At 45.2% G+C, this 22,292-nt stretch overlaps 1 protein-coding gene and 1 long non-coding RNA gene across 3 annotated transcripts in view; one reads left to right on the top strand and one right to left on the bottom strand.

The window, feature by feature from the left end:
* LOC140899771 (uncharacterized) overlaps positions 1-22,292 on the bottom strand; it is a 137,620-nt gene that overhangs the window by 75,083 nt on the left and 40,245 nt on the right. The gene's annotated exons all lie outside the window — the stretch shown is intronic.
* The window catches only part of P2RX1 (purinergic receptor P2X 1), a 38,415-nt gene continuing 26,119 nt past the window's right edge, over positions 9,997-22,292 (top strand). The window contains exons 1-3 of the mRNA XM_073315811.2: positions 9,997-10,301; positions 19,003-19,150; positions 19,957-20,028. Of these exons, the coding sequence (XP_073171912.1) occupies positions 10,165-10,301; positions 19,003-19,150; positions 19,957-20,028 (357 nt within the window). The 5' untranslated portion in view covers positions 9,997-10,164. The remainder of the gene's footprint in view (positions 10,302-19,002; positions 19,151-19,956; positions 20,029-22,292) is intronic.

The following is a 22,292-nucleotide window of genomic DNA, read 5'->3' on the forward strand; positions in this document are numbered from 1 at the left end:
ACCTTGAGATGTCATCTAGTCCAGTTCTGCTGCATTATCTAGACAATCCCTGACAGGTGTTTGTTTAACCTGTTCTTAAAAACCTTCAGTCAAAAAGATTCCACAATCTCCCTAGGCAATTTGTTCCAGTGCTTAACTACCCTGACAGTAGGAAACTTTTCCTAATAATTAACTTAAGATTTCCCTTTCTGCAATTTAAGCCCATTATTTCTTGTCCTCTCTTCAGTGGTTAAGGAGAACAATTTATCACCCTCCTTTTTATAACAACCTTTTACGTACTAGAAGACTTAGGTCACCTCTCAGTCTTCTCTTCTCCAGACTAAACAAACCCCGTTTTTTCAAACTTCCCTCATAGGCCATGTTTTCTAGACCTCTAATTATTTTTGTTGCTGTCTTCTGGATTTTCTCCAATTTGTCACATCTTTCCCAAAGTGTGATGCTCAGAACTGGACACAATACTCCAGTTGAGGCCTTATCTCACTTGTTATATCTTGCTTTACAACACTCCTGCTAATATATCCCAGAATAATGTTCACTTTTTTTTGGCAACAATATTACATTATTGACTCTTATTTAGTTTGTGATCCACTATACCCCCACAGCCTACTCCTTCCTCGGCAATTACTTCCCATGTTGTACTTGTGCAATTGGTTATTCCTTCCTAAGTGGAGTACTTTGTATTTCTCCTTATTGAATTTCATCCTATTTATTTCAGACCATTTCTCCAGTTTATCCAGATCATTTTGAATTCTAATCCTGTCCTGCAAAACATTTGCAATCCCTCCCCAGCTTGGTATTATCCACAAATTTTGTAAGTGTTCTTTCTGTGCAATTATCCAAATCCTTTATGAAGGTATTGAACAGACCCAGATTCCCTGAGGGACCCCTTTCCCTTTTATATGCCTTTCCAGCTTGATTGTGATCTATTGATAACTATATGGTTTTCCAACCAGTTGTGCACCCACCTTTCAGTAGGTTTATCTAGGCTCTTATTCCTAGACAAGATACATAGACCCTACAGACTTAAGCACCACTGCCATTCAGTTTATTTTGAAGGTCATCTCCACAGCCACAAGAGACAGCTACTATTTTTAAAAATACATTGTCTATATTTTACAGATGGAAAAAGAGAGAGAGAGCAGTTCAATTCACCTAATGAATCAGCAGGGAAGATGTTGAATAGCAACCAGGAATTAACTCTTCCTCCCCTGCTCTAGTCCCTGTGCAATGCTCTATGGGTCTGTCTACGCTACAATGTAAGCCCAAGATGAGGAGAACTTGAGTTAGCAGACCCTGGGTTTGTTAACTTAGGGCTTGAGTGGCTACCCTCATTTGTAACCCCAGGTTAGGAACTGTTGAACCTGGGGCCCCCACTGGGGCTCCAGCATCTGCGTTGCCTTATGTGGATCTGAGTCCAACCATCCAGATCCCAGACTTCCCAGTGCCCTCCAAAAATGTGGCTGCTCTAGCCCTTTGTTCGTGGTGCTGTTTGGGAAAACCTGAGTGTCCACCAAACTTGACTATCCAGAGAACAAAGAAAGTCAGCCTGTGAGATTTTTGGGATACTTTTGGCGGACTTCCAGAGCATGAGCACAGTGACACTGCAAAGTAATAGGGCTTGAACTCTGGGGTCCCGGCTTGACTCAGGCTGGACCCTGCACCCCCATGGGAGCCTGGGACCCTGGATCTGAGCCCTGGGTTGGCACGACTTGTGTGTAGGTGGAAGGGGGACTAGGCTTGAACCTGTGTTTGAACCCTGGACTTTCACTGCAATGTAGTCAGACCCTAAGGCTATTGTCATCCTTTCAGTGATAACCCGGACAGTTTCTTGTGTGATGCCCATTAGGTGAGTTAACTCAGCAGTGAAGATTTGCCCTTCGATTGGCTTAAACTGCTGTTTGGCCCTTTCATTCCTCCAGAACAATTGGTGACTAATCTTTCAAAAACAAACAAACAACCCTGATATCACACATCGTAAGTGCAGCATCTGCCAGTACACAGGGGGAAAGCTTCCAGCCATAACCTGCTCCTCCCTTTTGTGATGACTTCAGAGTTCCTCTCTTGTCTTTGTCGATCTCAAGCTTTTCAGTAATATTGGCTTGTCAAGGTTCCTTCCCCCCTCTGAACTCTAGGGTACAGATGTGGGGACCTGCATGAAAACCTCCTAAGCTTACTTTTACCAGCTTAGGTTAAAAATTCCCCAAGGTACAAACTATTTTACCTTTTGCCCTTGGACTTTTGCTGCCGCCACCACCAAACATCTAACCGTTTTTTTTTTATTAGGAAAGAGCCCGTTTGGAAACGTCTTTTCCCCCCAAAATCCTCACCAAAACCTTGCACCCCCCTTCCTGGGGAAGGTTTGATAAAAATCCTCACCAATTTGCATAGGTGACCACAGACCCAAACCCTTGGATCTTAAGAACAATGAAAAAGCATTCAGTTTCTTAAAAGAAGAATTTTAATAGAAGAAAAAGTAAAAAAGAATCACCTCTGTAAAATCAGAATGGTAAATACCTTACAGGGTGTCATAAATATAAAGGGAAGGGTAAACCCCTTTAAAATCCCTCCTGGACAGAGGAAAAATCCTCTCACCTGTAAAGGGTTAAGAAGCTAAAGGTAACCTCACTGGCACCTGACCAAAATGACCAATGAGGAGACCAGATACTTTCAAAAGCTGGGAGGAGGGAGAGAAACAAAGAGTCTCTGTCTGTCTATATGCTGCTTTTGCCGGGGATAGACCAGGAATGGAGTCTTAGAACTTTTAGTAAGTAATCTAGCTAGGTATGTGTTAGATTATGATTTCTTTAAATGGCTGAGAAAAGAATTGTGCTGAATAGAATAACTATTTCTGTCTGTGTATCTTTTTTGTAACTTAAGGTTTTGCCTAGAGGGATTCTCTATGTTTTGAATCGAATTACCCTGTAAGGTATCTACCATCCTGATTTTACAGAGGGGATTTCTTTACTTCTATTTACTCCTATTTCTATTAAAAGTCTTCTGGTAGGAAAACTGAATGCTTTTTCATTGTTCTCAGATCCAACGGTTTGGGTCTGTGGTCACCTATGCAAATTGGTGAGGCTTTTTATCCAACATTTCCCAGGAAAGGGGGGGGGTGCAAGTGTTGGGAGGATTGTTCATTGTTCTTAAGATCCAAGGGTCTGGGTCTGTAGTCACCTAGGCAAATTGGTGAGGCTTTATACCAAACCTTGTCCAGGAAGTGGGGTGCAAGGTTTTGGGAAGTATTTTGGGAGGAAGGACGTTTCCAAACAACTCTTCCCCAGTAACCAGTATTTGTTTGGTGGTGGTAGCGGCCAATCCAAGGACAAAGGGTGGAATATTTTGTACCTTGGGGAAGTTTTTGACCTAAGCTGGTAAAGATAAGCTTAGGAGGTTTTCATGCAGGTCCCTACATCTGTACCTTAGCATTCAGAGTGGGGGAGGAACCTTGACACAGGGTAATTAGATTCAAAACATAGAGAATCCCTCTAGGCAAAACCTTACGTTACAAAAAGACACAAAGACAGGAATATCCATTCCATTCAGCACAGCTTATTTTCTCAGCCATTTAAAGAAATTATAATCTAACACACATAATCTAACGCATATCTAGCTAGATTACTTACTAAATTCTAAATTCCCCATTCCTGTTCTGTCCCTGGCAAAAGCATCACACAGACAGACCCAGACCCTTTGTTTCTCCCCCCTCCAGCTTTGAAAGTATCTTGTCTCCTCATTGGTCATTGTGGTCAGGTGCCAGCGAGGTTATCCTAGCTTCTTAACCCTTTACAGGTAAAAGGGTTTTTCCTCTGTCCAGGAGGGATTTTAAAGGTGTTTACCCTTCCCTTTATATGTATGACATGGCTCAATCCAGCAAACACTGATTACATTCCTAGTTCTGCACCATTGAAAGGAATGTGAATTTTGTCACTGACTTCAGTGTAAATAGGATCAGGCTTTCAGTACTTATTATCATGAGTCATTAATAGAGGTAATAACTTTTATGGCCTGACAAGCACCCATCTCGCAGTGTTTGCAGGATCCTGCCCTTATTTGTGATCAAACAAATACAAGTTTAAATGCAAACACATCTTATTTTGCACTAACCACAAGTTACTTTTCCATAAGAGGGAGCCAACCCCTGCATGAGAGGTTTCAGTCTCTTCTGTCTTTAAAATGTAAATATACTTAGGGCTTCTGGTTATCAGTGTTGTTTGCTTTAAAAATCTGTAGGTTGCCATTAGAAGAAGCCAACAACAGTATATAGCAATATTAAGCTGTGTGAGTTTGAAGTGTGTGTTAAGGGTTTTTGGGTTTGGTTTCCAAAGTGTGGTGGTACAGTGCAGCATTTCTGATATCCTCTCTGATCTCCCAGACCACCACTGTGAGTGTGAAAGTCCACAGGACTCCTCTGTTCTTCTGAAATCTTAGTGTGACTAAATAGGAGTGTGAGAAGCTGTGATGATATTGAGCACACCTGACTGGTAGACAATGACAAGTAATGTTCAGCAGCATGGGGCTTGATCCTCCTATGGGCTGAGCCCTCTGGCTCTGATCCAGAAAAGCTCTTAAGCATGCAAGTAGGCCCACTGACTTCAGGTTTGAAACCTCCAGTTCACATGCTATAAAGAGTCACTACTGAAGGCTAGCCCCACGCAGAGGTAGGGCAAAGATGATCAAAGGAACTGCACGCTGCAAGGGCATTTTGTGCTGGCACTCCAGGCCAGTTAAAGATAGTGTTTCAAAAGGACTCATTCCCTACCCTGTGTTGCTAATACCACCTGAGTGTATTCAATCTTTACATGCTATTACATCACTATTGCTGCTGTTTTCAACTTCATGCCTCTTTTGCTTGTAGTTGGTTTCACTTTTTGGTTTTTAGGACTAGGCTACACTGGAAAATTCTGCCATTTTATATCTGTATATTTAAAGTGTAAACCTCCCCTTAGTATTGACATAGTTATAAAGATGCTGATAATGGTATAGCTTATTTCCATTCAGGAAGGGGAATAAACTATACTGGTATAAGGCACCTTTGCAGCAGAATAATTGCATCCACACTAGGACTTATACCCGCATAACTCAGTAGGTGTAAAAAAAAAAAAATCACCCCCTGACCAACAGTTATCCCGGGATGAAAACGGAGTATAGACCAGGCCTTACACACTGTTTCAGCAGCATATGCTGCATAGATTAATTTTTAAAATCCTGTTTGTACTGAAATGTTAGTTTAGATATTTCATAAAAACATTTGTGTTCATATCAAAGTTTATAAAGTTAATATATATTAAGCAAAGCCTACGTTTAGGATTAAAGCTGCCACACAGAATCAGAGCTCTGGCTGGTGTAGATCAGCAGAGCCGCAGTGACTTCAGCTAAGGCACCTTCTCCCAGTTATGAGCTGCAATGGAGCTATGATGGTTTACGGCAGCTGAGGATCTGGCCTATGAGGTCCATTAATTATTTTACCTGCAAGGCAGCAGCAGCTTAGCATAGTACTGGCAAACATGACAATTTAAACTAAGCATTTTTATACCACCACCATATGGTAGATGAGATGATCTCTATCGTAAGCTCATGCGTTTTATGAACAGGGAACCAAAGCTTTAATGAGGGAAGTGTTGTAAATGTTGCAGTTTAGGAAGGGATACAAACTACCACAAACATCTGTGCTAAAGATCTAGGGGCAGAGTTTATTCTCCCTGCCCAAGATAAACACCATAGTGCATTATCCAGCTGTACTTGCTCTGCTGTTTTGGTGCCAGGTAGCTTAGCAATATACTTTCAAGGCTAGTTGGTTACTGGTAATAAAGTAATTAAGACAGTAGGGTACCTGCTTTAATGGCTGCATCGGGTTAAGCGAGGGTGGAATGGGGTTGAGTGAGGATGGGGTGGGGTTGGGACTCTCTCAAGCCAGTCTGGAGTAGGTTTATTTGGGACTTGACTAGGGAGCAAAGGTACATGTGATGCACAAGAGGGTGGGTCAAAGCCTCTCTGGGGACTGAATGAGCACAAGGCCTATAGCAAGGCTGAAGATACATCCTGGGATGAGGGGGAAGAGTTTAGGCTTAAGCTTTCATAAGCTTTTTGGGTTTCCGTCTCCCTGGCCTTAATGAAGCCCAATTCCAAGAGAGCAGGTGCTCAACCCTTTTTGAAAATCAGGCCCCGTTAAGTCGTCTCAAGTTTGGCACCCAAAAATAAAAATCACAAGTCACTGTTGGACCCCCTGACTAGAGGATTTAGGCACTCAGGGCAGCCAATCCAACAGCTCCCTGAAGAAATTTTAAAATTGGAGATGAATATGGTCTCCCCTTAGTATTGCTGAAAGATTAGCCATTCTATTGAATCGAAGTCCTGGAGAGGGTTACAAGTTCCTCTTTTACAAGAGAGCTTGCTGTTAAATTTAGATGTCCTATTTTCCTTATTCCCATTTCTCTGGCAAGGGTGTGCAGCCTTCCCTAAAAGGCCACCTTTTGTACAGTAGGTTATGATTTATTTCCCACCCCCAACAGATGTCTAAGCTTATAAGGTCTGTTCTTCTCAGTAGCAATATCGGGCTTCACTCTTAAATGGTTATCATCAGCAATTTATGTTTGCTTTTGGCTTCCCATCTGATGGTTTTTCCACATCCTCTAGGGCTTAGGAGCCTGGATTACATTATGTCACTTAGAAGTAAGCAAAGTGGTACCATCTGATTTAGATTTCTAAGCTGCGTGGTATGCCCAAAAGGTTACTTTGTAAGTTCATCTGTGTTTTCACACAGTCTATTTTAAATGCAGCAAGTGGCTCCTTGTAGTCTTGTGAAAGGATCTTGTTATAATCAATTTGTTCAGCTCTTTTCTTGTTTGTCAAGCCTTCAAATTATTGACCTTGTATGTCGAAGTGTTGCCAGGCTGAACTCAGTAGAAAGTGAAAAGTGACTAGGTGAAAATATTGCCATGTCTCAACAGGTCTGCTCCCTGCATGTATTCAGAGCCCTAACTTCTCACAGTACACGTGTATTTTAAAAATCATGTTTTACTCTCCTTAGCCTGGTATAGCCACAATAGCCAGAGAAGGGGGGAGTTGGGGTCTATCCTGGTTCTTCTATCATTCAACACAATTGTTGTGAATAACTCCTTGGTTACTGGGGATGTTGCATACATCAGGAAGAGCCCAGCTTGACTCTCACAGGCCAGGCTGAATTTGCAGATCTGGCTGTTGGGGGTTGGGGGAAACTCTTGTTAACTAAGCACTTGTAATGCAGAAATCTTTGAGGCAATAATTATGGAACCTCTTGAAGTTGTGTCTCCCCCCTCCCCCTACATACACGTGTCATGGTAGAATCGCACTTTCAAGGCTGCCATACTGGAAGCCATTTGAAAAGTTGCAAGGTAACCTCGCTGGGTCTCCTGCAGTGGGATTTCTACATTGTACCTACAGCTTTTGCACTAGACAGGAGTCTCAGCCAAAACTCTACTTTCAGCCCTCCCTCACGTCCTGATCCAAGTCTCAATCTGAAGCTAACAGGCCCAGGCCCATTTATTGGCACTCACTGACCTGCAATAAATGTCACATTGAGAAGCTTTCCCCAGGCTGCTGGGGCACTGTGGCTGTAGCTCTTTGCTCCCTTCCTCCTGAGATTCATTACATAGACCACATGGCAAGAGGATAGTCCTATCCTGCGCCACCTTGGGCAAGTCCCTTCACCCCTGTCCAGCTTGCTATTGATTCCTCGCTGCTTTATGGGTGAGCATTATCTTTCTAAAGTGCATTGATACCAGTAAAACTCTCACATGAACGCTAGTTGTTATTATGGGCCAGATCCTCAAGAGCACCCCAGCTCTACTCAGCATGACCGCAAGGGGCTTTCCACCACCTTTCCGCTCTCCAGCCCTGACCCTGGAGGGCAGCTGCAGGGCAGTTTGTCTCTCAGAACAAGATACAGCAGCATCACAGAGATGCTGCTCTATCTTGTTCCACCTGGAATTCTCCCCACAGTCCCAATGTGCCTCCACCAGGCAAGAAGAGCCAGAGTGAAGACTTGGCTATGTCCCTTTTTCTCCCTGGTACAACCCCAGAACAGCTTCTGTCCTAAGGGAGTCAGGACCAGGCACCATAGATCTGGCTACACCAGGTTTACACCACCCAAGGATTCCCAAACAGAGAGAATCCCCAGATGCCCCATTATGCAACTGATGCAAGAATCTGGCCCTGTTAATATCTGAGTACCAGGAAAGTTTCCTGACCCCCAGAATGTGCCCTGAAGCATGAGGATTACTATCAGAATTGTTCCAAATGCTCTCAATGAAACCTAAAATCTTTGTCTGGATTTGGGTTAAATTTACAGGCTTGAAACATAGTTGAAGTTTGCACAATGGTTCACTAAAGTTTTCCCACTACTGAGCTAAACTCGCTGATTTTATGGGATTTGAGTTGAAAACAAGTGAAATTCCCCGTTATGCAAACTTCTGATGTGAACTATGACAATTTTACCTGGGTTCTGCTTTATGTATCTGAACCAGAAATTAGTAGTGAAAAGTGCTGTGAATCCAGGTGGAGTGGAATCAAATCAGAAACTCGTGGGGATTTCTTAAGTGTACCTTCCCTAGTTTACACAGTCTTATCTGCTATTCTTGTACCTTCCAAATCCATCTCTTTAGAGACACACCTGAGTCATACAGTTTAGCTATGGATCTAACCTCTCCCAAAGTTCAGGAGTGTTTGCATTAGGCTGGAGGAGTGAGAGGTTAGATTACATCTATTTCTAGTAGCTAGGGTTTTTGGAAATGGCTGTCAATAAACTAGGCAAGATATTCATCTGATCCCAGGTCTGGGAACCAAGTGCTCTTACGTTTTTAGTCGGTCTTTAATGGATTCTCTCCCTCTGTATCCTTGGCAAATGCCATGGTCTTTCAGCGTCTGTTTCTCCATTTACAGTATTATTATTAATTGGTTGTATTACCATAGCACTTAGGTATTCCAGTCATGGCCTAGCACCCCCATTGTGCTAGGTGATGTACAAACACAGGACAAAAAGACGGTCCCTGCCCATCTATAATATGAGGAAGCTACCCACATCCCATGTGTATTGTGAGGCAGTTAATTAACATTTATGAAGCTCTCTAGCTGTTGCTAGTCCTATTCCTGGACATAGCCAATCCCTTTATAATCTTACTGAAATGACCATATTTGCTAGAGATAGGCCCAAACCTAAATCCCAAATCTGATCGGCCCCACACCCAAACTTTGGGAAAGTGCTAATCCAAACTTTGTGGCTGGCCCTTATCTCTATAATGGCCCAAGAGAAACCCTTGGATGCAAACCCCACCAAACATTCAGATCCGAATTCCTTCCCTTAGGCTGTTGCTTTGAGTTCGTGACTCCCCCTTTGACCTCCCAGTGCAAAACTAATGCCAAGAAAGAACAGAACTATAGAGGAGAGTGACTTATTGGGCTCTGGAGGGCAAGTGAATTACCAGAAAGCTGCACCAACTGCTGTAATCATGAAGACCACAAAAAAAAACCACCCACAGGAAAAAACATTATTTCCCAGTATACAGTTGCTTGGGGGAGCAGCGTACAATAGGAAAGGGTCCCATGCACTTTCAGTAAACCACAGCAATCTACAAACTGACCTAGACCACATATCTTGATTGCACAACTTCCATTTTTTGCTAACAAACAGGCAATTTCTGTTACCCTCGGATGATTTCACCTTCCTTAGAAATTATATATGGCAATGTGCTGTTCCTGCCAGAAGGTCTGCCCCAGTCAGAGCAATCCGAATAGTAACTCTTAGCACCTTACATTGCACTCTGCATTGTCCAAATGCTTTGTAAGTGTTAACCCATCCTGCCAGTGTTGTGCTGCAGTTCCTGTGCTGCCGGATAGCCTGGGCTGTATGCTTCTGTTACGTACCCACACATCCCCACCCCCAGACCATCTAAGGAGACAGTGAGTGTACTGTGCACGCAGAGGTGAGCATATAGGAAGTGCAAGCTTCCATCCCCTCGCTGAGAAGGAACCAGATGTGCAGAGGGAAACCCTGGTAGATTTTTGTGCAAACAGAAGACTTGACCTCTTGTATCGAGGAGCTCCACCCACTACAGTCAGAAGGGACAAAGCCTGTGTTTGGTTTGGGATTAGGCATTTGCATAGAAGAGCATTAGTCCCGCTGTATCAGCCATGGGGCTCAAGCTCAGGGAGAAAGCTGCTTCCTTCTTCTTTGAATATGACACCCCCCGGATGGTGCTGGTAAACAACAAGAAAGTGGGACTCATCTTCCGGCTGATCCAGCTTGTGGTCCTTGGATACATCATAGGGTAAGGCTTTTCTAGCTTTCTACATAGCCTTTCACTTCAGTGAGAAATTCCAAACAGCAGCTCTTCCAAACTTTCCAGATACTAGACCTGCTGACCAGCCATTAAGCTCAGTGGTAGTGTTGCCACACAGTCAGTTCTTGCTTGGCTTGGCTATTGGAATTTCTGTTTGGCCCCCTTAGTAAAGCTGAGGCCCTGCCGCTTATGATCCTTAAACACCCTGAGCAGGGGCATTAGCTAGATTCTAATGTTGTGGGTAATTATATTTTGCCTCCATACAGTCTCCCAACAGTTTCAGCTGGATACAGTATTCACTTTGCCCTGAGCCGTATGTTGAGCAGTGTTGCACTGCACTGTTAAATAGTTGCTGTGTTAAACCCCAGAGGTGGCTGCATGTCAGTGATGAGTGTAACAATCCCAGTATGTAAACATCATAAATTGTGGTAAGCTCACTGGAGGAAAGGCCTTCTATAAGGGCCTGATCCAAAGCCCACTAAGTCATTTGTTCAGGCCCTCAATGCCTGCTGCTGTTACTATTTTCATTATATTAACCCTAACCCTAAACTTTGTAATTTGTGAGACCCAAGCGGCAGAAAGAGGGAGGAGGAGTGGAGGGGAATCAGGCCAGACATTTCCTCTCTCTCTGGTACTGTTTCCCAAGAGGGAGGTAAAGCCAGCCTATGGGTTAAACAATGAGCATGGGATCCGGTGCTTCCAAAAGAGCAAGGCACAAATGTCTGCTTTGCTTTGTTTGTGCTTGAGGCTGGGCCCGAAGGCAGCTAGAGCTCAGCAGAAACTGTTTTAAACAGGGAGTAAATAAAGCAAACATGTCTAAAGCGCCTGACAAACTGAAAGGCACAGCGTGACCCGGGGTGTTTAGAGCTGCAGAAGGATCTTGCAGGAAGAGTTCATGTGCCCTGAATTGCCTGGGAAGTTTTCAGCACAAGTTTGTTTTTGAAAACTGTTACTGAACTGGCCGCCCGCAGGCAGCTATCAAACTGTAGCGTGGCACTGGGGGTTTTTCAAAAAGGGGTTAGAATCTCTGCACCGTTTGCACAGTGAGCCTCGCCACCTATTGAACAATCTCACCACAGAGCACGCACATGATTCACCACAGACACTGAAATACACTAATGTAGGCAGTAAAGTCACTGCACCAGCCTCCATCTCGGGGCAGGCCAGATAAGGGGCATGGCAAATTCAGCACATCAGCTGCAGCCTCTCCTGGTGAGGCTGCTGAGGAGCATCTAGAGGAACTTAAACTACCCTTCTAGGATGGGAGCCTTGAAGGCAGGCTGCAGTGGTGGAATGGGAGTGGAAGGTCACCTCCTGCTCCCATAGCTATTTGCACCTCTCTGTGCCAGTGGGGATGCATCCGGTGAGGTGTATTCAGTGATGGAACAATATTGATTTCCCCCACGTACGCTGAACATGGGCAAAGCCCTAAAGATGGACTTCAATTCCCCTAGGAAATACTTGCCAGAGGGTTTCTAGGAGAAGGTTCTAGGACTGTGGGTGGCGCTTGGCTTTGTTTAACTCTCATTGTGGATGTGCAATTAGCAGCATTTGCAGGAGGGGCAGCGGGTGCATCCCGTTTATCCCCAAACAATCATTGCTTAGAGGCAGGGCAGCAGCCTCACAACCAGGGGGATGATGGTGGTGAGAACAGTAATTGCTGCCATTGGGACAGTTAAGGCCCTGGATCACCAAATTTGCTTTCTGGAAAGTGGCTGAAAAAACTTACTTTCTACGGAAAAACAGAAATGTCGCTTCACAGATTTTTTTGGGGGGGAGAGGGGGTCGGTCCTTCCCTGCCCCAGTCTTTTCTGACTAGCCCCACCTTCAAATCTGAGCTGTAGGGCTATTGCAGAACGGGATGGCTTCAGTCTCCGTGTAGGGATCAAGGGTGAATGCAAACCAGAAGAGTTGGGGAGGGGAATATGGCCTGCAAAACATTGGAGAGAAACAGGCAGCAAAGCCTGTGCCGTGGCTCCAAAGCCAGAATCCAGAGTCCTTTTTTTTAAAAACTTCAGCGGGTAGGTGCAATAAAGGCACGAACGAAGATATGCTGGCTGCACAGGCAATAAAAATGGCTGCCACATGGATAGAAGGGTAATTCTACCTCGCTCCCTCCCTGCCCCCCCCCTTTTTTTTTAAGAAGGGTGAAAATTGTTTGACTCCAACATCAGGCCTGGGAGAAAAGCTCTTTCTCTGTGTGGAAGACTTTTGCTTGTGGACTGTGTTGGCCATCTCTGCCATGCCAGATTACACGTACTGTAGGCGCTAATGGCCACAAGTGCTCAGCATCTCAGCTGCGCTATCTGTCTGAAAGAGCTCCTTCCCCTGTTTCCCCAGCTTTCTGCAGATCAAATAACTATATTCTCCCTCAATGAACAAGCCTGAGGAAGTTAGACTTTTTTTTAATCTTTGAAAGCAAGCTTGCCAGGCAGGGTTATTTTTACATTTAATATGTAAATGAGTCCATTCTCTTGAAGAACAGTTTGCTGGGCGATTATTATGGCATTGGGGATCCTGCCTGCCTCTGGGAAGAAATGTTATCGTAATGACACCAACTGCTGCATATTCTCAGCTGTAGTGGTCATTGATAGCAGAGATAGAAACTTCGGTTTCCACTTGACCTAAAGGAGTTTAGGCTTGGAATTAGACCAAAGGTTTCTAACCATCAGAGGAGCGAAGTTCTGGAACAGCCTCCCAAAGGGAACAGTGGGGGCAAAAAAACCTAACTGGCTTGAAGACTGAACTCGATAAGTTTATGGAGGGGATGGTATGATGGGACTGCCTATGGTGGCATGTAGCTGATGTGTGACTGTTAGTAGCAAATATCCCCAATGGTCAGTGATGGGATACTAGATGGGGAGGGCTCTGAGTTACTACAGAGAGTTCTTTCCCAGGTGTCTGGCTATCGGGTCTTGTTGAAGTGCCGAGGGTCTAACTGATCACCATATTTGGGGTCAGGAAAGAATTTTTCCCCGGGTCAGATTGACAGAGAGCAAGGGGTTTCGCCTTCCTCTGCAGCATGGGACATGAGTCACTTGCAGGTTTAAAGTAGTGTACATGGTGAATTCTCTGTAACATGAAGTCTTTAAGTTGAGGACTCCAGTAACTCAGGCAGAAGTTATGGTTCTATTACAGGAGTGTGTGGGTGAGGTTCTGTGGCCTGTAGTGTGCAGGAGGTCAGACTAGATGACCAAGGTGGTCCCATCTGGCCTTAAAGTCTGTGAGTCTATTAGTTTTCAGTAGCAACAGGGCTTGTACGTTCTCATGCTAGAAGCAAAGTTGGAGTTTAGCCCACTGACAAAAACAGAGGCAGCTTTATGTCTCTGTAGCTTCCTCTACCCTATTTTTATCTATGTACATCCTAAGATAGAGTTATCAATGCACCCCAAGTACATGCAGTCATTATTGCATGGGTCTGTGGGTTTTTCTAATCTGACAAGTTTATATGCAAAGACTTTTCCAACTATGGTGAGACTGTAATGATATTTCATTTGTATTTTCCCTCTCATTGTCCTACTGGGGTTTCTTTTACCAATGAGAGGGTTCAGAAGGAAGTGAGCGTTGGCATACACCATGTGAAAAAATGATCATTTGTTTGTCTTGGTATGTACAGAGTACAGATACGACGCATCCTGTTCCAGCCAGCCCCAGCAACAGTGAGGCTTAGCAAGCTGGATCTGAACCCAAATCCTCAATCTGAGCATCTCCAAATATTGAGGAAGTTATTATAGTACAGTAGCATTAGGAGGCCCCAAGATCAGGGCCCTATTGTTCTGGGTGCTGTACATGTCTAGTAAGACAGTTCCTGCCCCAAGAAGCTTTCAGGAAGAACAACAACAATGATTAGGGGTATGGAACAGCTTCCATATGAAGAGAGGTTTCAGAGTAACAGCTGTGTTAGTCTGTATTCGCAAAAAGAAAAGGAGAACTTGTGGCACCTTAGAGACTAACCAATTTATTTGAGCATAAGCTTTGGTGAGCTACAGCTCACTTCATCCGATGCATACTGTGGAAAGTGTAGAAGATCTTTTTATATACACACAAAGCATGAAGAGAGATTGAAAAGTCTGGGACTGTGCAGCTTGGAAGAGATGACTAAGGGCGGAAATGATAGAGGTCTATAAAATCGTGATTGGTGTGGAGAAAGTGAATAAGGATGTGTTTTATACCCCTTCACATAACAAGAACTAGGGGTCACCCAAAGAAATTAACAGGCAGCAGGTTTAAAACAAAGGGAAGTACTTTTTCACACAATGCCCAGCCAACCTGTGGAACTCATTACCAGGGGAGGTTGTGAAGGCCAAAAGCATAACTGGGTTCAAAAAAGAAATGGATACGTTCCTGCAGGATAAATCCATCAATGTCTATTAGCCAAGATGGCTAAGCCTCTGATTGCCGGATGCTGGGAGCAGACAACAGGGGATAGATCACTCAATAAATTGCCTTGTTCTGCTCAATGAACATCTGAAGAGGGAAGCAGTTAGAGAACTGCAAAAGCTATAACACTGTTACCTGGTCTACTGCACATGTGCACATTGTTCAAGGTGTATATGAATAAGATTGACCCCAGTTAATGCCAGTTAGCTGCCCTAGGTAAATATGCCCTATGCATTGATCTTCACTGAGGTCTATGTGCATATTCATTGCATCTGCATTTGATGAAAACTCCAGGCTGGGGATGCTGAGGGAAAGATGCAGACAACGCTCTACTCCCTGGTCTAGCCTGGGAACACACAGGGAAAAGTATCAGTTTCAGACCTCCAACTGTCTAATCCTATGCCAGAAACTAAAACACAAGTCTGGTTACCAATAAGACTCTTCTTCCCATACTTCCAGTGGGTCCCAGCCATGCTAGAGAGTGATACGCAGTTCTTCTACTGCTGGGAGAATCTTGGAATATATATATATATTCACCAGTAAAATATGCAAGAACCACAAGTCTCAATTCCCTCTGGCTTCCCAGATGCTGCCTCTGCCAGGAAGGCTCATTTTCAAAAATCAACCCCTTCCCCCCACCATATACACACTTAGAAAAAGGTCTTTTAAAAATGGCCTTCCACAAATGGTTCTGCAGGCAGTAAGAACTGGGAGGCTCACTCATTTGCCTAGGATCCATCAGTTATTTGCCTAAGCACCCCAGCTATGGTGGCAAGCTTAGGAAACCTGGGCTGGAGATTTTGGCACAACCAAGGCATTCTTGTTGTTTCCCTTCTGTTTGGCTACAGATGGCATTAGGTTCCTAGTCCAAGTGTAAAACGCCATCTACTGAAGCAGGTCAACGCTGGCTCTGAGCATCTACTGGCCTAGAAAAATTGCAAGGCAGGCCCACAGTCGCTTTCTCATCTAGCCCCCAGAAACATGCTGCAATGGGTCTAGGCAGCAGACAGGCACTAAAGCTGTTGCTGCACAGGTGATTACTAAATCTGGTAGAGCTGGCCCTGTAGAAGCGGAGCTTTCTCTGACTCAGTAGGCAGAGAGCATCATTTTAGCTCTATTAGAGAGACAATGTGGGTGAGGTAATATCTTTTATTTATTGGACCTACTTCTGTTGGTGAGAGAGACACGCTTGCAAGCCACACAGAGCTCTTCTTCAGGTCTGGGGAATGCCCTTTGTCACTGTGGGAATGTTACCTTTCAGTTAATGAGGGGCAGGTATTGCAGACCTGCCTAATGCTCTGGGGCTATGGGTATTGCACTGTCTCTCTCTAGGCACCAGGGTCATCTCTTCTTTTGTTAAATCCGTTTCCTTTTTATTTCAATAGGGAATGCGTTACATGTGACACACTGGGAACTGCTGAAATGCCTCAGCCACAGCTGCAGTACTAGTTTTCCCAGCCACTTTGCTCCCTGCAGTGTCCAGCAACGCTCTAAAACTGGAGAAGCCAGCTGCCTGGCTAAGAGGGCAGTTCAGTCTCTGTGCTCATTAAGGCCCTGGGTGCCCTCAACTCCCAGTGAAGTCAATGGGAGTTGAAGGGGCACAACACCTTGCTGGAGGCTCTCATAGAAGCAGGCCCTTTGTTCTTGGCTTCTCTGCTAAAAACTTGGTGCTCTTCAGCCTGCTATGGCTGTAGTTTTAAGATGGCAAAAGGGAAACTCTGGTGATGCATGTGAATTTTTGCTTCGGCGTCTGTCTGCAGGGAGCTGGGCTGAGGCTGAGACCACTGTCTCATTTGGTGGAGGCCACCCAACAGCCTTTTAGTTACTGCTGGTGTAACATCCCTCTCCTGGGTGGGTTGTTGGCAGCAGGGATTGAACCAGGGATCTCTGGATCGAAAACCATGAGTCTCTACTTCCTGAGATAGAAGACCCATGTTTGTAGCAGGCTAATCAACCTCTATATACAGCCCAGCCACCACTACAGGGGGACACCACGCCACACTCAGTGGGTGTAGGTTAAATGCATTAGGGTTGGATTTGAAGTGGCATCCTAGGGGCTTTATATTTCATTGCCAATCCCCTAAACTACCAGGCAGTTCTTCCCTCAGCAAAAGAAATGTCAGGGTGCCCACAAATAGAAGGGATGAAATTCACCCATTATTAACACCACACACTAATCAGCTGAGCGCAGCTTGGGACATGTCCTGTGCTGCCTTCACCATGTGGCTAATTACAGGCACCTGCCGCAGCTAATGACCGATGTTCACCATTAATGGCTCTGAGCTCTCCTAGAAAACACCCCCAGCAGAACACTCACTTTGCATGCCAGAGCTAGTGGGATCCATGCCCACATTCTACAGCGGATGAAAACCAGATCTCTCCTTTTTTAGTCTGACCGACTCTTACGTGGATGATTCCAAGAAGTCTTGGATTTCAACCCAAAATGGTCATCTGGCCTTGTTTACAGTTTCTCACAGAGTTAATTAAAAGACAGTTTGTTCACGTAATAGGCTAATTAATGTCAAAATCTGGCCCTATTGAAAGTATTAATGGCCATATAAATGTGATGAACCGTTCATAAAGTAATCTGTAAACTACTATTTAGACAACTAACTAACATAATTTACTGCCACTATCCTCAGCTTGCCAGTTGTCAGCTGAGATGTGTTGGCTAATCATTAACCTGAGTTACACCAGCCACATGTTGCACTGTGGGGAAGGGCGATGTTTAGATCATTAAATGTTGCTCTGATTTAATTTCATCTGGCAGAGGGTTCCGTCACACTCTTGATCACGAGGTCAAATTCAGATTAAGAGCAGAGAAATTCAAGCAGACGCCTCCACCCCCCCGCACAAACTAGATTGCGGCTAACTGCTGGCAAAATCAACCCATGCCCTCAGCAAAAGCTGCTGAATTCACATAGGGAAAGAACATGCATTTCAGTTTGAAGATCTCTTTCTTTATGGAACTATCACACATTTTGTGCCTTTGTTGAAATCTGGAGACAGTGACATTAATTTAAGGGGGTGGGGGTTGAATTAGCAAGTGGTTAGAAAAGATAACTGTAAGTTAGGACTTTCAGGACTGTAGGTTCTATTTCTGACTTTCACACTGGCTGCCTTAGATTTTTCAGTTACTAATTTTACAATCTTTGCAAAGGGAGAGGAGATATTTCCCCACTTTGTGGGGTGTAGTAAGGCTGAACAAGTTGTTTCTGTAGAGCACTTTGAGGCCGATAGATGAAAGAGGCTATGGAAGAGCTTGAAAGGCCTTCAAGATATGGATTCTGACTTAGGTCTATTCCTGCAACCCTTTTTCATGAAAGGTGGAAATCATTCGGTGGAATCAGTAGACTTGCTTGTGTGAGCTAGACTTGCAAGATCTGCAACACATTAATATAGCAACTGCAAGTGTGTGAGACTTGGCTGAAAAGTCTCTCAAAACAACCTTCCTTGAAGGTATTTTAGCTGTTCGTGGTTCTGGTCCAAGCTCTGACCAGGACTCACAGGGTCATGCAAAAATGAATGGTAGGTTTTTTTTAACACCAAAGTTTGGTTTGGGTTAGGTTCAAATTTTGAGTGGGTTTTTGTTTCAGGGTGGTTTCTGTTTGAACTGAACCAATTCCTGTTCCCCACCAGGAATTTCAAAATATATTTCAAGATAGTTTGCACAGAAATAACTCAGTAATAATACTTTTCAAATCTACCTATAGCTCCTTCCATCTACAATTTCAAGTACTTTACCAACATGGCTGAGTTAAGACTCACAACACTCCTGTGAGATGGGTAAGTTTTGTTACCCGCATTTTGTAGCTGTGGAAATTGAAGCCTGTAGACTCGGTTAAGGACCAAATTTTCTAGCATGGCCTCTACTTCGGAGTGCCTCAGAAAGTGTCAAACTTCAGAAGCCACATGGGCCTGATTTTCAGAGGGGCTAGGGCCATCACAGACCTAGTGTTGGAGATGCTCAGCTCCTCTGGAAATCAGGCCTTTGGCTTCTGAAGTGGGAGACCCAAAAAACTGAGGCCACGCTTGAAAACTTAGGCAACTTGGTTAAGCCCAAGGTCACATAAGGAGTCAGTGGCAGAATGAGCAACAGAACTAGGTCCCCAAACACTTTAAAGTTCTTCAACCACTGCACTATGCTTCCTCCTTCTGGAATATCTGTGTTTTTCCCATTCTGCAAATGGAGCCCATTCTACATCTACTCCATCCTGTTAACTGGTAACTAGACAAAAAACAGATACCCCACTGTACTCCTAATGAATGTGATGTTCTGTAACTCATCTGAATGACTTTGTTTGCCTAGGTGGGTTTTCCTCTATGAGAAGGGTTATCAGTCACAGGATGGCATCATCAGCTCGGTCTCGGTGAAGCTCAAAGGTTTAACTGTTACTAACATTAGTGGGATAGGCCCACACGTCTGGGACGTGGCCGACTATGTATTCCCATCTCAGGTAAGGAGGAGGGAGGGCTTTTTTCTAATCACTGTCCTTTATTGGCACCTTGCGGAGGAGAGGGAACCAGCAAATGACTCTACAGCTCTGCAGCCTTCTCTGTGAATTGGCAGCATGTCCTAGGCTACCACTGTCTGAAAGGGTGTCTGTTCTTCAGCACACTCAAGGTCGTATTTCTAGAGGTCCTGAGCATCTGCCACTTCCCTTAAGGTCACTAGGAACTGAAGGTGATCAGCACCTCTGAAAAAAATCAGACTACAAGTTACCGTCAGCTCAGGACTAGTTCCTATTTATAGGGGGCTCTTTGTCCCCTCTCCAAAGCAGGGGGTCCAAACAACTGATGGGGCTCTGGGGAGGCACAACATCCATCAGTAGCCCAAAATGATGTATCCCCAGGAGACAGAACATCACAGATAGTCATTGCTGGCCCCATTGTCCCTCGTCTCCTTATTTGGCTGGGTGATATTTTATCTCCATTTCCTCCTACTGCTTCCCCTTGTAGCATCTCTGCTATCCATGGGAGAGAGTGCCTGCCTCTCACGAGCAACCATCTGGTTAAGTCTTTAAAGTAACGGTGTTGGTAGGAGGGTTAAGGATGAGTCTGCCTGAGGGAGGAAGGACGGGCAGCCTGACCATCTCTGCCAGTATGTGCTCTAGGCGGTGGTTGTTTACCACCTGGGCCACAGTCAGATGGAAGATTTTTGCATAACAGTAACACCTTTCGCCCAGTAACTCTCCTGCCCCACTATGATGACTCACTTGAAAATAAGTTTCCACCTTTGACCTGATCACATTCCTCTTTGTAGGGGGACAGTTCTTTTGTGGTGATGACAAACGTCATTATCACCCGCGGACAGAAGCAGGATATTTGCCCTGAGGTAAATAGAATTGTATTATATTTGCAGGGATTTTGTTTTTTTTTTAAATTTAGGTTTATTAGGGATGGGTGAATAAATTCAGGGGGGAAAATCAGGCCTCTTCACTCTCCCCCTCGCCCCAAATATTTGCCTAAAATTCCAGCCAATCCCCCAAATGAAAGAACTTGTAGAGTATTTACCCAAACTCAATCATACCTCAGTATTTGAGTCCCAGTTTTGTGGAAGCTTCAGGTCAGTTCTTATTGTACCACACACTATTACTCCATCATGTATCATCATCATCCATCATTTCACAGATGGGGAAACTGAGGCACAGAGGGGGAAGAGACTTGCTCACGGTCGCAGAACTTGGAACAGCTGCTCTCCTGACTCCCAGTCTACTGGCCCATCCACTGAACCAATGATGAGACATTGGAACTGTCCCACTTTGGCTGGTTATTTCAATAAGAAACCTGCAATCACAAGTTTCCTCTATGCCTACTGATAGCCAAGTCAGGTCACAAAGAATTCCTACCTAATGGATAAGAGACAGTCTCTAAACTAGAGCAGGTCAGGGTGGAATTGTTCCCTGTAGTAGCAAAGTCCCATCTCTTCGTGGGTAACACAGCCCACTGTTTTCCCACCAATTTGCTAGTAGCAAGCTTCTGATCTTTAGCTTTATGGATATTAAGATTCTCGGCAAAGAAATATGCTGTTTATAATGTAAAGGAAAGCTACTGTTAATGTGTCGGATGCACTGTACTACAATTGCCTTCTATATTAAAATATCCCTAGTATTGACAAACTCATTAGCAAATCTACTTTCAGCCTCCCCGATCCTCCCCACAGCAAACATATACCTGCAGGACTACTCTCCACAGTCTGGCTGAGATTTCCAAAGCCATTTAAAGGATTTGGATGCTCAATTCCCCATTAATTTTTAAATGGAAATTTGAGCATGCAAATCCCCTTGAACACCATTGAGAATCCCAGCCAACATATATAACAGGGACCAGTACAGGGCCTTTGGGAGGGTTGGATTATCTACTACAGTAGATTAGCTGACTGGAGTTTACCCTTGCCTCCTTTGTACTTTACTCCTGAGGGCATTCTGTGCCAAAAAATTAAAAATTCTGTGCATAATATTTTAAAATTCTGCAGATTTTATTTGACAAATAAATGTGGAGGCTCCAGCATGTCATTGGGAACCCTGAACAGAGGTGGGAGATCACTGTGCAGCTCCCCCCTGGGGCACAGACTCAGCAGTGAGGCTGCACCCAACCGTGACACAGCGAATGGACTGGGCCTGCCCCAGAAACACCCCAGAGCCCTGCCCCTCTGTGCCAGGTGCACCAGGTGTGGGCAGGCAGGCATAGCAAGGCAGGATCCTAATGTGGAGGGGCTTAGCGTCAGGGGATCCAGGTGTGAGTTGAGAGGATTCTGTGTGGGGCAATCTGGGTGCAGGCGGCTCAGTGTGGGACCCGGGTGTGGGGGGATCTGGATGCACAGGGGCTTGTTGCGGGGTTCTGGGTGCTACAGTAATGGGACTCTGCAGGGGGGATCCAGGGGAAGGTGGTTGGGGCTCAGCGTGGGAGTCCAGGTGGGGGGGCATAGAGCTCGGCGGGGGGTCTGGGTGTGCGGGGCTTAGTGGGGGATCCAGATGCTGGGGGAGTGGGGCTCTGGGGTGGGGATCTATGTGCAGCTTGTTGGGGCTTGGTAGGGTGGTGATCCAGGTGTGAGTGGCTCATCAGGGTGGTGCAGGGGGAGTGGAGCTCGTTGGGGGAGTTCTGGGTGCAGGAGAGGGGGGTGAGGCTCGGCAGGAGGGTCTGGGTGCACGGGGGTTGGGCGGATAGGGGAGCAGCTCCCTGTGCAGGGATCCCTCCCCCTGGGGCTGAGAAACTATGGGTGCAGGAAGCATGTGGGGTGGAGGGGGGGTATGCAGTGCTTCCTACAGCTGGGGGAGACATCTGGGAGTGGGTCTGACACGGCCCTGGATGCCATACAGAGGAAGAGGAAGTCCCGACCTTCTCAGCCCAGCTGGGACTAGCAGATGAGCCCAACGCAGGATACAAGCCACCAGCCAGGTCTTCTCCAGTCCCGCCCCCTTCCCCACAGTGATTTACCTCTCTGCTGCCTACCCTGGCACCCAAAACATATTGCTGGGGAAGGTCTCATGACCGCTCTTGTGGCTTCCCTTTGCTTTGCTGTCAGAAAGTCATTTTTTTGAGGAGAAGCAAAGAAATCTGTGGGGAACATAAATTCTGTGTATGCACAGTGATGCAGAA

This window comes from Lepidochelys kempii, chromosome 17 (assembly GCF_965140285.1).
Source record: "Lepidochelys kempii isolate rLepKem1 chromosome 17, rLepKem1.hap1, whole genome shotgun sequence".
NCBI classification, from domain to species: domain Eukaryota; kingdom Metazoa; phylum Chordata; order Testudines; family Cheloniidae; genus Lepidochelys; species Lepidochelys kempii.